We start from the raw sequence: 17,157 nt of genomic DNA, 5'->3' as shown, positions 1-17,157 counted from the left end.
GAAGGAAAGTAGAATTTGTGTCAAATACACAATGGCAGGAGGCCATTGCAGAAGGTCAGCCAGAAAATGCCAGAAAAACAAGGTATTTAAGTTTCAGTCCACCAATGCCCTCAAAATGGGGGACAATCAGATGCTTTCCCAGAATAATCAAAGTGGTTTGACTTATACCAATGAAGAGATACTGAAGGTAACCTGGTGCCAAGCTATAAGGGGCTTTCTAGGATACAACCAACACTTTAAAATGCTGTATTTACCCATTGGTACCCATGTATCTCTGGGTGATTGCTTTTTGTACCAAATGAAGCTTTTAGATAGTCTCTAACTCTTGTAGTATTTGATTTGTCCAGCCAGATAGGTGGGTGGGCTTACTTCAGGTTCCATGTCTTAAGCAATGTTTGTCTAACACAAGACAAGGGGTGAAATGATACCGGTTTAGGCCGGTTCGCCCGAACCAGTAGTAAAAAAATACTACCGTTTGCCTGAACTGGTAGTAAAAAAATGCTTTAAAAAGGTTTTTAAAAAGTTCCGACCATCAGCTGTGCAACAATCAGCTGTGCTGCGCAATCATCAAACTTTTTAAAAACTTTTTTACAGCATTTTTACTACTGATCAGATATGCGACAATCAGCTATGCCTGATTGTCTGTGAAGTTCCTGCTTGTTGCAGGGGGCATTTTGTGTGAAGTCCAGCTGCTTTTGCATTGTGTGTGAGTCAGTTGTGCAGCCACGCCCACCAGCCACATGACCACCAAACCACGCCCACAGAACCAGTAGGGGAAAAAAAAATGAATTTCACCACTGCACAAGACATAACTTGCCTGCTGCGGTTTCTGTTTGAAAAAGATTCCCCTGAGGTTCAGATGAACCCTGCCTGCCTTTCCGAAGACTATGTTTTATCCCTAAGATTTATGGCTGTTTCTGGTTTTGACTGTTCGAAGTTGTCTGTGGCAAATATATTTTGCTATATTTTAATGTGCTTTTCTTTTGAACTGAATACACCATGCATGTCCAATCAGTAGCTTACCTGAGTTGATTGACTAAAAATAAAATCTACATCATTCTAAATTTGGAAATGTATGGGTGGCTCTCAGTTTCATATAGTGAAGGTGTGATTAGCCAGATCCATCGTTGTTAGCTGTTTTTTTCTTTCATAATTATATTGTAGTTTTTTTCTCTTTGGATTTATTGTACATGGCCATACTTCAAGAGCTGTGGTGGCACAATGGATAGAATGCAGCATTGCAGGCTAATTCTGTCAACTGCCAGCAGTTTGATCCTGACTGGCTCAAGCCTTCTATCCTTCCAAGGTCGATAAAATGAGGACCCAGATTGGGGCAATATGCTGACACTGTAAACCGCTTAGAGAGCAAGTGTAAACATTATGCAGTATATGTCTAAGTGTTATTGGTAAGATCATCTCAAAATCAAAATCAGTGCCTAAATTGAACTATTTAAATTAAATTACATTACATTCACTCTGTTTATACATTCTCTTTACCATCAGATATTAATAGTAGTATTTGGGTGAAGGTGGCATAACTTCAAGGAAAAGACTTTGAGGGCTTTAGGGTCTGGTGTTTTCATATGTTAATCAAATATAATTTGAGGAATAATATGCTCATCTGTTGTAGTCAGGATCCCACAATATGATTCGGGAAATTTCTTATTAGTTTTCAAAAACAGTATCTGCCTTATAAAAATGCTCTTCAAAACACCATTAAAGATATGGTTCATTGGTCATACAGTCCCTTTGCAGGCCCTGATATGAAAAAAAGCCATTTATAAATGAGCTTAATTTTTTAAAAGAGGTCATCCTCAACTTACAACAATTCATTCAGTGACAGTCCAAAGTTATAACAGCAGTGAAAAAGTGACCTATGACCAATTTTCACACTTACAACAGTTGCAACAGCATTCCCATGATCATGTGATCAAAATTCAGATGCTTGGGAACTGGTTCATATTTATGATGGTCATTTGATCAATTTTTGCAACCTTCTGAATCAGCCAGATTCATTTTACAACAGTTTTACTAACTTAACAACTGCAGTCATTCACTTAACAAGTGTGGCAGGGAATGGGGCATAAGTCACTTAACAACTGTCTCATTTGGCAACATAAATTTTGGGCTCAATTGTGGACATAAGTTGAGGACAACCTGTGTTTTGAGAAGATCCGCATAAACTTAGAGGAGTCATTCCTAATTCTACTTTTCAAAAGGGTAATTTTACCTTTTCAATATCTTCCTCGTCTTCTTCCTCTTCCTCCTCTTCAGAAAAGTCAAGAATTTTCTTTGCAAGTAGTGGATGCCACTGAAGACACTTCCTCTTTGGTCGTTTTCCAGTTCCTTCTCCGTCTGTTGAGTGATCTTTATTCCTATTGCTGCCTTTCATTACTGTGACCTGCCAAGAAAATGAACAAGTATATTTTGTATATTAAAACATGTATTGAAAACAATATTTCAATGTTTGAAAAAATAATTCATTAATAAGTGTAATTCACTGTAAAGTTTTCAGCCTTTCACGATGCTTCTATACAAAAAGTTAATTTTAGTAGAGTGGAAGACGAAGAAAGATAGCAAAGAAGCCAATGTACAATAGCACTTTTCAAGAATGTTACACAGAAGGTTAAGATCTGTTTCCCTTTATTTCAAGGACAGGGAAAGATAGATTTAAGTTGAATCTTGGAGAAAATCAAACAGTTAGAACAACTAACAAGGGAAATAATCATTTCTATTGTTAATTTCATTTAGAGGCTGCACTTATATTTTATTAAACTATTACTAATGACATTAATACTGTATTTGTGATATAATTTTGTATTGGGAAGACGAAAGATGGTGTAAGTAGATTTGTTTGATTAGTTTTCCATCAGATGACATCTCAATGTAAAGTCAAATTGTGTGGCTCTCATAAACGTTGTTCTTAATAGTCATTTTGGTTGTGTGGTTATAAGCAACTGACTAGAAAGCAGGAAACCTTGAGCTTTAGTTCTGTCTTAGATATGAAGCCAGGGTCTCTACAAAATCTTTGGAACTGAATAATTCAGTCTGCATCTCAGAAAACCACCTTCACATTTTAGCAGCAGGCCCCATCACATTTTTAGTATCACAACATGATAGTACCTGCTGCTAAAATCTGAAGGTGATTTTCTGAGATGCAGAAAACTCAGTTCCAAAAATTTTGTAGGGACCCTGGCTTCACATCTAAGGCAGAACTAAAGGTCAAGGTTTCCTGGTTTCTAGTCTGTTGCCTTTAACTACAACATCAAAATGGCTCTTAAAATTACTATTATTTACAATGTACAATTCAATTTGAAGGTAGTATATGTAATGATTGTGGAAGAAACGCACGAAATGTATTTGTAACCAATCAACAGGCTTTCTACAAGATGTAACGAAAGATTATTCCTTTTCTGTGTTTTTGTTTAATTAAAACAATAAAACTTTTCAAAAAAAATTACTATAATTTAAACTGCATATTCTCAGAATATTTTTTAGTAATATTTGGTATCCTAAACTTATTTACACTAAAATGCAAATACTTCTGATTGTTAATTCCAACTGCTCATTATTTTCTTCACTAAGCTATAATTCATCTCTGTGGAACCAGAAATCTCAGCTACCCACTGTTCTTGTTAAAAGGCATATAGAAAATCATGATGACCAGGGATTAAGAACCTTTAATATTAGCTATAAATATATGATTAACACAAGAATGCCTAAGGAAGTACTCCTGTAGGTGATTTCAATGAAAATACAACCCCCCATTCAGTTTAAAGAAGTTAGTAATTAAATACTACCAGTATTACAATGGAAATCTACCATTTTCATTAGATCATATTTTACTATAATACACCACACAGAACAGACTATTTCTTGTTTCCTTGAAGCAACTGATACTCTGTGCTACCACCTTTAATTTCATGCACTTTATTATTTCTGTAATTTTACTTGAAACGTATTTATATATTTGCATTCAATTACAATGTAACTTAATTATATGTAACACATTCTTGTGTTTTTAAACCATATTTTTAATTATAAAACTGATTGTGTCATATTTCTTAAACATAAGTAGAATATATATGTGATTATAAAAAGGATAGCAAGTTTAGGAAATCTATGATCCTTGAAAAGTAAGGCAACATTAAATTTTTCTATTCAGTTTTTATTATGTTCAGAGTGATATATGCTGTATGGTAAATCAAATATTATAACATAATTTTTTTCTCTATCTTAACACCATGTGCATACCAAAATTGCTCTAGAATTACCAGTTAAGTAAATAAATATGTTGTATTAGTCTAATACAGCCCTAAAGTCTAAGTTTTAAAAGATCTGTTTATTCTTGGGTTATAACCACCATTGAAAATTGATAAAAATACAAGTGGTACCTGACATTTGAGAGTCATCTTACCTTGTGATCATGATAATCCTGTGAAGAATTTTTATACTCCTGTATGACAAGCTTCACAGTAATAGTGGAAATTATAAATTATAGTGAAATAAAACTGGTATAGGTCATCCTTGTTCAATGACTACTCGTTCTGCAGCTGTTTGAAGTTACAATGGCACTGAATGAGCAAATAATGATTACCGGTAGTCCTTAAAGTCATACATACAAGTTGTCTCACACTTCTGCAATCATATAATTGTGATCTGGGCACTTGGCAACTAGCTTGCATATATGATGGTTGAAGTGTTACCTGATTACTTCCCATGTACAAAATCAATGGGAAAATTTAAATTTACAGTATTTTAAAAAAGGCTATTAAGGATCAGAATTTGCAATTCCATTCTTGGAATTATGTTTCATACAGCATATTGCTTTTCATTTAACTTTACCTTAAACAGTAATATCCAAAAAATTACAATGAAACTCCTTGATTTTCTTTTTCCATATTCTACTAACCTTGGGTAAAGATATGGATTATAGGTAACTACTGAATGTTTACATCTTTATGAGATTTGCTAATGATAAATCCAAATCACTGCTAATGACCTTTTTCTTAAAAAAGGGGGTGGAATAATACTTTTTGGAAGAGGTCTATCAAAAAAACCTATTGTATATTTCACTTTAAATTTAAGTGTTCTAATGGTTACTATACTGTGACTTGATATTTACTATGCCAGCAGTTTAAATTAGTTTGTGCATTTCCATAAACTAGTCCCATCCATCTCTGTTCAGTTAATTAAGCAGTTGGTAAGAAACCTAATTATATGAAGGACTACTAAAATATTTTTTAGAAGAGATTTGTGAAATTGCAAATAATTTTGCACAAAAAGGCATTGTTACCATTTTACAATCCATTAAAACTGGAATTATTCTGTTTCCTGCATCTTTAACTGGATTAAAAAATCTTCTCAGAGTATAAATAATCACTCAGCATAATACTAAGTGCTCTATTGTATAGTACTTGAAAATCTTTCAGAATAAAATAGTGTCTAAAACCAAGCAGAACCAGCATTTTAAATAGTCCTTCCAAATTGTAATGAAAACTTTACAATAGATTATCCTCTCTGTCTTATGAACAATTGTTTACAAAAATTTTCATGTTTTTCAGATGTTTATTATCTCATTAACAATTTGAAATATAATTTATTAAATAGGTACAACATGCAGATTACATTTCCTGAGATACATTTTATTATTGTCATATTATTGTACTGCCTTTCTAAATCACCTATTCAGAGTGTTTTTATATACAGTTTCATAAAAATAAAATAAAACAATGGTAAAAAAGACACGTATTCTGGATATAATATAAAATATTCTTGTTTGCACTATCAATTGATAAAAGAATTCCACCATGTACAACTTTCAAATATAAAAAGGTGAAATGATGCTTTATTATTAGAAACCTGAATTTATTGTTTCAGTGATTAACAAAGTGATATTTTGATTTCCTTTTATTGATTATAAGTTCATCATAAACGTATGATGAACTTATAATCAATAAAAAATAAGATTTGCAAGGTATGGAAGAATGAAGTGCACTGGCTGAACTAAATCTCAAATTATATTATCCCACTGAATGTCTAACGGATTACAGACAGGATCATACCAACACATAACTGAGTTATTTCTACTGATGAAGTAGGGCTCACAGAAAGCTTGCGTAAATATTTTTTATTGGATAAAAACAGTAGTATACAGTATATGAGGAATCAATAATTATATTGATGCATGGGAATAAATGCAGAAAAATAGTAAGTCCAGACTTAAGCTCGTTTCAGTATTAAATATTTATTTTAAATAAATATTTATTTATTTAGTGGGGATTTGGGCGGCTAAATGTTCGCATTTTTCCGCTCTCATTGTGTCCTCAGAATCACGCCCGGCCGCCCTGTTTAGGATAACCCGCTCCCTCCTGAAAGGGAGGGATGCGGGCGAACCCTTGCAGGGAAGAGCCGAGGAATTTGTTCAGTTTCTGTCGGACAAAGTCGCTCCGATTCGGATGGACCTGGACTCCACTTGGACAGTACCTGCTGAGAGTGGGCCTTGATCGGATTTCCTGGATCGAGTTCCAGCTCACTACTCCTGAGGAAGTGGACAAGGCCATGGGAGCTGTAAGTACCACCACCTGTTTACTGGACCCGTGTCCCTCCTGGCTGGTTTCGACCAGCAGGGAGGTCACACGAGGCTGGCTCCAGAGGATTGTTAATACCTCTCTTCAGGAGGAATCTTTCCCGCTGCCCCTAAAGGACGCAGTGGTGAGACCCCTCCTTAAGAAGCCTTCTCTGGACCCAGCTATTGTTAACAACTATCGTCCAGTGTCCAACCTCCCCTTTGTTGGGAAGGTTGTCGAGAAGGTGGTGGCCGACGGACCTTGGATGAAGCTGACTATCTAGATCCCTTTCAGTCAGGTTTCAGGCCTGGTTACTCCATGGAAACTGCTTTGGTTGCGCTGACCGATGATCTCTGGCGGGCCAGGGATAGAGGACATTCCTCTATCCTGGTGCTTCTTGACCTCTCAGCAGCCTTCGATACCATCGACCATGGTATCTTTCTGCGATGACTGGGGGAGATGGGAGTGGGAGGCACCGTGTTACGGTGGTTCTCCTCTTACCTCTCAGATAGGTCGCAGTCGATGTTGGTTGGTGGACAGAGGTCGACCCCTAGGCCCCTAAAATACAGGGTGCCACGGGGCTCGGTCCTGTCCCCCGTCCTATTTAACATCTACATGAAGCCGCTGGGTGAGATCATTCGTTGGCACAGGATCAAATATCATCAATTTGTGGGCGATACCCAGTTGTATCTGTCCGCCCCGTGCCAACTCAGCAAAGCGGTAGAAGTGATGTGCCAGTGCCTGGAGGCTGTTAGGGTCTAGATGGGAGTAAACAAGCTGGCACTCAATCCTGACAAGACCGAGTGGCTGTTGATGTTGTCACCCAAGAATGGACCAGATATTCCATCTCTTAGCCAGGGGGGGCGAAACCCTTCACCCCTCAGAGAGGGTCCGCAACTTGGGTGTCCTCCTGGATCCTCAGCTGACATTAGAATACCATCTGTCGGCTGTGACCAGGGGGGCTTTTGCCCAGGTTCGCCTGGTGTACCAGTTGCGGCCCTACCTGGACCGGGAGGCACTTCAAATGGTCACTCATGCTCTCGTCACCTCTAGGCTTGATTACTGTAATGCACTTTACTTGGGGCTGCCCCTGAAGAGTGTTCAGAGGCAATTGGTCCAGAATGCAGCCACGCGAGGGATATTGGGTGTACCTAGGTACACCCATGTTACACCTATCCTCCGCGAGCTGCACTGGCTTCCCATCAGTCTCCGACTGCGCTTCAAGGTGCTGGTCGTTACCTTTAAAGCCCTACATGGCTTAGGACCTAGATACCTACGGGACCGCCTCCTGCCACATACCTCCCAACGACCTATAAGATCCCACAGATTGGGCCTCCTTCGGGTACCATCGACCGGGCTATACCGGTTGGCGACTACTCGGGGGAGGTCTTTATAGCTGCTCCGGCCCTGTGGAATGATCTCCCCGCAGAGATCCGGACCCTTCCCACTCTCTCGGCTTTCCGTAAGGCCACTAAAACCTGGCTGTTCCGGCAGGCCTGGGGCTGTTGACCCCAAAATATGGTCCAGCCCCACTTGGAATGGAGTGCATGGTGTGTTTTTAAGTCTATCTTTTCTTTTTTTTCTATGCCTTTTGATTTATTTGTATTGTGAGCTGCCCGGAGTCCTACGGGATTGGGCAGCATACTAGTGTTATTAAACTTTGAAATTTTCCTGAAGGTAAATTGACTCCACCAAAAAAAAAATAGTGGAGAAATTGTGAGATTTAATCCTTAATAAAACCAAAATGAAATATTTGGAGCTCTTGTTGGAATGGTTGGAAATGTATCATTGGTTAAATTATCTTCAAAGTAGTAGTAGTACAGTTCAAAAGAAAGTACATGAACAGGTTGAACACTTTAGAAAGTTAAATAAATCCCAAAAACTTGCAATATAAAATTCAGCACATTTGTTGGGGATTATTTATAAGAAATGTGATTCAAAAAACATATCAATACTGCATGTTTAAAATAATGCAGAATTTAAACAGGACTGATGTACATAATAGGAATATCACCAGAAGATAAGTATTAAATTAACTGCTAATATTACACTGAAGGAAAAGAAACTATTACAAAATTTTTGCTAATTCATGTTTAAAAATATCTTGGAAATGTCTGATTGAATCATTATTTTTTCCCACATTTGATCAGAATCATAAAGCTTAAGATAAATAGATCATAAACAAATCTGAAGTATTGACTTTCTACTTTTCTACAATAGCAGTCAAAGCTGTAAGAATATGCATCAGTGTCAAAGTATAAACAAGATTGCAACAGAATAAAATTTTATTACAAACTATTTATGGGCTATAATTCTGCAAATGAACTTGTAGTACCTCTAATGTTTTGGTTTCTCTCAATGTTTTTCAAATATTAGAATTTTACCTGATTCATTATAATGATAGATTTTCTTACATTATACAAAAACTTATATTGTTTATTCTGATGAATTACTTCGACATTGGTTGCCCCTACTAATTACTTAAGTTTATTATTTTTATATGTATTACTAATTTAATATAATCTACTAGGGCACATCTTGTCCAATTTTACATAGCTTAATTTCATTTAATTTCCTTCTTGTATCTTTTGTTCTTTTTCTTAGCATTTTGAAATATCTGTTGTAATAAAAAATATACAGTGTGTGAGAGCAGGGTTATTTTTAATTATATACAGACAATTTATTCATCATTTGCATATGTTTTCATTCTTAGATATTTTTATTAACTGTCTTTATACACATACTAGATGATTTTTCTAAAGATATAGATTTTTTATTATTTCCTTATGACAATTTTATTTGTACCATATCCTCTGTGAATAAGAGGGGCAGTTTCTAAATTTGATAAATAAATAAAGGCATACCATGTTCATATAAATTAGTTGATAGATAAACTTAAGGAACCTCTCACCCCACTGGGACTGGTCCACTCCATCCATGCCTGAAGAGGAGACATGCTGCGGGTACATGTCAGTCAAGAAATTCTAGCTGGTGGTGTCCAGGACTAGAGCCTGCCCTGCCATGGCTCCTGTCCTTTGGAACATCTTAACCCCAAAGGTGATATTGGCTCCCACCCTTCTGATCTTCCATAAGGGCCTAAAGACCCAGCTCTCCCAAATGGCTTGGGACCTCTTGTGATGGGGGAACATCACGCCGAAGGCAGTTGATGAATTAAGAGGCAATCTCACTTCTCCCTTATAATTCTATTTTTGATTGTAATTTCCATTTTTGTTGTTTTAGAAATATTTATATTTTATTATTTTAATGCTTTTAATGTTATACTATACCCAAAGTTGCTTCAAAACAAGATGAGTGGCAAATAAATTTAATAAACAAAAAAAGTCATTTACTGCAGTTTCCATGTAATGAAGTCTTTAATTGAGAAATAATAATTCATACATTCTGCTAAATAAAAACTACATTTTAGGTTAGCATATTATATGTGAAGGATAATTTAGAAACAGAAGCTAATCTTTTAGGGCACCTCATGAGACTGCCTAACTAGAGTTATAAGCTGAGTTATAAATTATAAGTGTTTCTATTAGTTTCTTCACAAGGTGGATTATAACAGTAACAATGGACTCTATCAACATCATTCAAAGGCATTTGAGAACCAAGATAAGCTTCCCTAGTTCTTCTACTCTCTGGACTTAAGTACTCCCCAATATACTTTAGGAATAATCCAACATTCTCAAGATCATATTTGAAAAGCATATGGAAGGTTGTAGGAGAAATCCATTCAGTATAATTTCCATTACAATGGCAGAAGCACAGCACAAAATAAAATCTGAAACAAACCATTTCATCAATTTACTAGTGAATCATGATGCCACATAAAATTGAGCTTATGAAAATATTGAATATGGATCATTACAAATTTCCAGTCACGCTAACCGAACATTACAGTTTTGAAAGAGTTGTGGATGGAATTTGTAGTATTCAAGTATTTTTATGGAAGACAGTAACTGCAGGAACAATAATGATGTACTTATAAAATGCAAAACCTGTTTATGTCCTTATATATGATTTTATCTATTGTTTGACTTAATGACAAGATAGATATTTAATATTCAGAGAACAGTTAATTTTAATTGGGATATTAGCTCTAGGATAACTAGGTTATTCATGTCAGTTTATGAAATGAAAAAAAGAAAAAAAGAAAAATGCTCATTTACTTGGTACCAATTATTGACCAGACAGTGAATCGATTCTGTACTGTTTCACAGCAGACAGTTAGTAATGAGCATTTCTAATTTTTACAGAATTAATGGCCTAATGGGGAACATGCTGTGAGCAAATGGTTACAGTTTGCCAGCAGAGAACAATAAATTGAGTTACCATAAGTAAGTAACCGAAAAGCAAAACTGCAAAAAGTAAGTCCCTTGGGTCTTTTTTTTCTGAGTTTCATTTATTCTTTCCATTTTAAGACTGTTATTTTATTCTTTCCACAGTTTAAAATCAGAAGGGTAATGTGTTTATTTAGTTTTGTAACAGATATTTTTAAAAGGAACTAATATTTTAAAGAGATATTCCAACAATTTCCTTTACTGCAGCCCATTAATAAATAAAAGAGTTGTTTTGGCAAAGTGAGAAGGAAATAGCTAATTAATAGTTTAGGAATACACATTTAATTTTCATCACAATAAATAAGTAAGGATGTTGTAATGAAACTTCCAGTTCATTTCTAGTTCAAATAATTGTCAGGCTCATACATAACTATTATAAAGGAACCAAACATCTAAATTTCAGGAAAATTTAAAGTTATTTTAGAATGGTCATGAGAGATGTCCATAATTGATGCCATTAAGAACTATATGACTTAATTAAAGCAGACAAATAATAAATATAAAATTCAAGCAATTAACAGAACAGTTATATTAAAAGAATATAGGTCAAGGCCCAAATAAAGAAAAACTAAAGATAACCAAACAATGGAAAGCATATTTGTAAATGATTTATAACTTGCTTTAAATACAATACAGTTTATTGTCTTGTTCAAGGCATAGGATTGGTTTTATACTCTGGTAGATTTCTATTGTCTGGTGAAGGTTTAAGTTTGAAATAGGTTAATAGGCATCTGCACTAAACAAAGGGGAAAAAAACAGAAGGTTTTTTTCTCTTATTTCCTAATATATCAAAGTAATATTCCCACAATTCATTTCATCATTAGCAGGCTGTACTTGGTTAAACATAAATTTAGTTAATTTCCAGGAGAAAGTGAATGACATGGGGGCCTGGCGTGCTATGATTGTAAAGGGGTTGCAAGGAGTTGGACATGACTTAACAACAAAAACTTGATTAAACAGTGATTTGTAAATCAAATAATTTTAAATGTTCCTTCATTAGCCAGACTATACTATTGTTCCCATCCACCCACCCTCCCAGCAACTGTTAGATCCCTCAGAAAACATTCAATAGATTTGAGAGGGATACTAATGGAATTTTCTTTTCAGAGCCTTTCTGTGTTATAGTAAGGTGACCAGACGTCCCGCTTTTGGCGGGACACCCCCGCTTTCCAATGCATTTTCCCGCGTCCCGCACGCTTTTTAAAAAAGCACGCTTTTTTTGGCGCTCGCAGCTCGAAGCGGTTCAGGGGCTTCTGCCGGGTGGCGGGAGCCCCGGAAGCGAGAGGAAGTTGTCTGCGGGCGGCTGCCAGCGCCCCAACCTCTCCTCCTGCCGCGGTGATCCATTTTGATTCACGAACGGACTCCACGGCAGGAGGAGAGCTGGGGGCGCTGGCAGCCGCCCGCAGACAACTTCCAAGCGGTTCAGGGGCTTCTGCCGGGCGGCTGCCAGCGCCCCCAACTCTCCTCCTGCCGCGGCGAGTGGAAAATTCGATTAGAATTAGATTACTCACCAGTCAGCACAGCTGCAACCTCTTTTGTCTTTTGGCGAAAGGAAATGGATACTCGCGTAAGTGTGCTGAAAATTTCCCATCCCAGCCAGCTCACTGATTGGCTGGAGTCCAGGCCAATCCAATCAGTGAGCGGCAGGCTGGGCTGGCTTAAATTTGTAGGTAGTAGGTAAAAGGCTAAAAGCACGCTTTTTTTGGCGCTCGCAGCTCCCGCCCATCAGCTGCTAGCTTGCTGGGCTGGCTCATTTGGTAGGAACGCCCCCAGCTCTCCTCCTGCCGCGGAGTCCGTTCGTGAATCAAAATGGATCGCCGTGGCAGGAGGAGAGGTTGGGGCGCTGGCAGCCGCCCGCAGACAACTTCCTCTCGCTTCCGGGGCTCCCGCCGCCCGGCAGAAGCCCCTGAACCGCTTGGAAGTTGTCTGCGAGCGGCTGCCAGCGCCCCCAGCTCTCCTCCTGCCACAGAGTCCGTTCGTGAATCAAAATGGATCGCCGCGGCAGGAAGAGAGGTTGGGGCGCTGGCAGCCGCCCGCAGACAACTTCCTCTCGCTTCCGGGGCTCCCGCCGCCCAGCAGAAGCCCCTGAACCGCTTGGAAGTTGTCTGCGGGCGGCTGCCAGCGCCCCCAGCTCTCCTCCTGCCACGGAGTCCATTCGTGAATCAAAATGGATCGCTGCGGCAGGAGGAGAGGTTGGGGCGCTGGCAGCCGCCCGCAGACAACTTCCTCTCGCTTCCGGGGCTCCCACCGCCCGGCAGAAGCCCCTAAACCGCTTAGAAGTTGTTTGCGGGCGGCTGCCAGCGCCCCCAGCTCTCCTCCTGCCACGGAGTCCATTCGTGAATCAAAATGGATCGCTGCGGCAGGAGGAGAGGTTGGGGCGCTGGCAGCCGCCCGCAGACAACTTCCTCTCGCTTCCAGGGCTCCCGCCGCCCGGCAGAAGCCCCTGAACCGCTTGGAAGTTGTTTGCAGGCGGCTGCCAGCGCCCCAGCTCTCCTCCTGCCACGGAGTCCGTTCGTGAATCAAAATGGATCGCCGCGGCAGGAGGAGAGGTTGGGGCGCTGGCAGCCGCCTTAACTTAACCTTTGTTATTTCTTCAATTTTTGATCCTTTTCCAGAATTTTTTTGCCTCTTCACAAGTCCACCATAAATGATAATATGTGCCATGATGTATTGAATCAGATTTCCAGCAATTTAGCGAGGTATTTGTTGAAATTTTGGCCAACCTTGACGGTGCCAGATGCCATCTATAATAAAGCATTTTGTACTGGTTTTCCTTGTATGGGATTGATAGTGTCATTCTTAAATTTATTCCCCAAAATTTTTCCCATTTGTCTAGTTCAATGTTATAGCCAAAGTTCTGTGCCCATTTTATCATTGGTTCTTTTACAGTTTCCAATTTCCTATTCCATTTGATACTTCAAGAGGAATTTGTATATTTTCCCTATCATCTTTCTCCCCAGACTTTGAATAATTTTATTTAATTCGTGTGGTTCTGTTTCAATACCATATATTTTAGTGTCTTTATTGTATTTAGTTTTAATTTGGAGGTAGGTTAGCCAATCACCTTTCATATTCTGATCTGCCAATTCTTCAATTGTTTTTAAATTTCCCTGTCTGTCAATTAGATCTCTGTATCTTAGAATTTTGTTCCAATCTGTAAAATTTGGGTGTGTCGTTCTTTCTGTTGGTGATAGCCAATTTGGGGTTTTCACATAGTGGATTTTTTTGATTTTGAGCCATTGTTGCAGTAAAGTTCTAATTAAATGATTTTGAAAGTATTTGTGCGTTTTATGTTTGTCATTCATTCCATAAGAAATTATGCCAGCCTGCCTGCAGGTCATGGCCTTCTAAGATCAGAATTCTTTTATTCTTTAACTCAATCCAATCCTTCATCATTGTCATTGTTACTGCAGTTGCGTATATATAGGCTCCCTGTGTGCTTCCATCCATCGCTACGAAGATCTGCTGACTCTGCCTGCCTGCTTGTAAGTGAGCCGGGTTTTTTCTTTTATTTTTTTAATGTATTTTAAAATAATATTTTATTTATTGTGCATATGATTTTTTCAAATAGTGGTATTCTGTGTTGATTCTTTTTTTAAATTGTCTTAGACTATTTAAAAAAAGATTCTATCCAAAATAAATTGAAACAAGCCATTTTTAAAATTTCTATGCACAATACTTTGAAATGGACTCAGGAGTCATGATTGACACTGAGTGAATTTGCACTTTTAATAATCAGGAAGATACAATGGCATTGAAAAAAGTGACTGATGACCATTTTTCACACTTAGCGACCGTTGCAGCATCTTCATGGTCACGTGATCAAAATTTTGTTTGGCAACAGATTTGTATTTATGCTGGTTTCAGTGTCCTGGGGTGACCTTTTGACAAAAAAAATTTTTTTTAATCAAGCCCCCCCCCCCCCCCCCGGTTAAGGGCGTCCCTCTTTTCCAATCTGAAAATCTGGTCACCTTAGTTATAGTCATTTTTAGAATATATTGTTTTTCTGCCTATTTAGTTTTGTTGTTATTAATAGCAATAGCAGTAGACTTATATACCGCTTCATAGGCCTTTCAGGCCTCTCTAAGCGGTTTACAGAGAGTCAGCATATTGCCCCCAACAATCTGGGTCCTCATTTTACCCACCTCGGAAGGATGGAAGGCTGAGTCAACCCTGAGCTGGTGAGATTTGAACCGCTGACCTGCTGATCTAGCAGTAGCCTGCAGTGCTGCATTTAACCACTGCGCCACCTTGGTGTTGTTCAGTACTCTGATTTCATTTTTCATTCTGTCCCTTGTGATCATATTGATAACTTAGTTCTGGTACCTAAATCATGTTTCCAGAGTTAGATTGCCCATTTATTTCCTTAATTCATTTCCTTAATACACTTTGTTTTTATCCTTGACATGGTTTAAATTTGAATGCCCAGTAAGGTGTCTGAAACAAAACATCCACAATGTATGATGTGAATTTATATTCTAATTTTAAATTATAAATTTATTGGTCGTGTAAAAAAGCCACCACTATGAGATACTACCTTCTTTTGGTACCTACCATCTTATCTGATACTTCCATTTCTTAGCATCTAATACATCTCTTAATTTCCACATAACTTGAGGCCAGATATATTGTTACAAAAAGCTTCATTTTTTCTGTTGTTCCTCTTTTGCAAACTCTTTTTCCTTCAGACTGAATGCAAATTAAGATAAATGCATAATTACAGCCTTTCCATTTATGCTGCTGCATTTCCTCAATGCAAACACAGACTGCTCTTTTGGGCATTGCTGGAAAAGGCCTTATTCTAAAATGTATAGAGCTCTAATCTCCCACGTAATTAGGTGCTTGACCCCAATGCTCTGTAATGGAGTGTTTCTAAATGACCAGATAAAAATGACCATTTACATTTTTGAATATGTACTTAATAAGTACTTTTGTTGAAAGGGATCAAGTGATGCATATATATAAAAAATAACTATGGACAAAATTACTTTAAAAAAATCTACTTCTGTTATTTGACATTACTGTGCCACTGAAAAAAAAGTAATACTTTCTAATTTTTGTTCTGTTTTCAGGATAACAAAACATTTTAGATAATTGCAAATTAGTTACAGAAAAGAAGTGCTGAAAAATATAATGCAGCATTTTAAAAGCAGACATTTATCTTTTCAGTCATTTAAATTTGTTTTCTTAACAGCTAGTAACATCTACAGTAAAACAGTGTCAATTATATTGTGTGAGAATTAGGTGCCACCTAGTGGTGATTTTATATTTACATTCTTAAAAAACTGACATATTTGTAAATATTTAATTAGCATTATTACCTAATTTTTTTCAAAATAAAAAAAATCCCCCCAAAATGCAACACTCCTGTTCAAAACTTACTTAAAGGGCCATACGTACATTTCCCATTCTAATTATTTTCAGATTTTCTTTTTTTTATGCCCACAAATGTCAGCATTTTTCCATCCTACAGTATCCTTATAGACAATTGTTTAAATTATTTAAAAATTTCCCTAACTCTTGTGTCTGGGTGATGGTTTCAATACATATACAACAAAGCCTATGCCTTAACACTGAAAACAGATAAACAAAATATAAAACGATTAAGAAGAAATACAAATCAGCAAAGAAACTTATGCAAGCATACAATTCTTTGCTATTTATTAAAGTAACCTGTTTGTAGCTGCATTAAAAGTAATGAATTGACTCATTAAAGAATTGTAAAACTTTTCTACGTTGCATGAAAACCTGAAAAGAGGATTCAATTAAGAGCAGTGTCAGGCCTGCAACCATGTTTTCTTGTGGATCTCAGGCCTGCCACACTTTCCATTATTCTACTATGTATTTACTATTGTGGGGAAATGGGAGGTGGGATTGTACAGAGTTAGATGATATGCAGCCATAGCAAAATTCTTTCTAGAAAGCCAAGGTTATCCTTTGTTTCTGCACCTGACCAGAACTGGATGGGTAAAAGCTGTCAGCATGGCAGTGGAAGATTGGATCATGTGATGGACTTATGGGTGTGGGGGCAAGATCTTGAACTTTCAACTGGATGGGAAAATAGTGAAGCCTTCACATTCGGGTTTCCCAGATGTACCAACATGGCTCTCTTAAGAAATTGGAACATTGAGCAACATTTTGCCTTGGACTCTGATTTACTTTTTGGAACCCTGACAGGTAAGAGCTATGCTCATGTAATGTTTGAAATGTGTATTCCTAGTCTTTTCCAAAGTTTGCATTTT

General features: G+C 37.5%; 1 protein-coding gene across 24 annotated transcripts in view; it reads right to left on the bottom strand.

Annotated features, from left to right (window-relative positions):
• The window catches only part of BBX (BBX high mobility group box domain containing), a 123,211-nt gene that overhangs the window by 51,817 nt on the left and 54,237 nt on the right, over positions 1 to 17,157 (bottom strand). For all 24 annotated transcript variants that reach the window (XM_087721406.1, XM_087721427.1, XM_087721415.1 and 21 more), the window contains one exon: positions 2,231 to 2,401. In XM_087721406.1, the coding sequence (XP_087577532.1) occupies positions 2,231 to 2,401 (171 nt within the window). The remainder of the gene's footprint in view (positions 1 to 2,230; positions 2,402 to 17,157) is intronic.

Source organism: Thamnophis sirtalis, unplaced genomic scaffold (assembly GCF_051295495.1).
Source record: "Thamnophis sirtalis isolate CommonGarterSnake01/CBP01778 unplaced genomic scaffold, rThaSir2_p1.2 scaffold_8, whole genome shotgun sequence".
Classification (NCBI taxonomy): domain Eukaryota; kingdom Metazoa; phylum Chordata; class Lepidosauria; order Squamata; family Natricidae; genus Thamnophis; species Thamnophis sirtalis.
The sequence above is the reverse complement of the archived record's forward strand: the minus strand, read 5'-3'. Positions and strand labels throughout refer to the sequence as shown.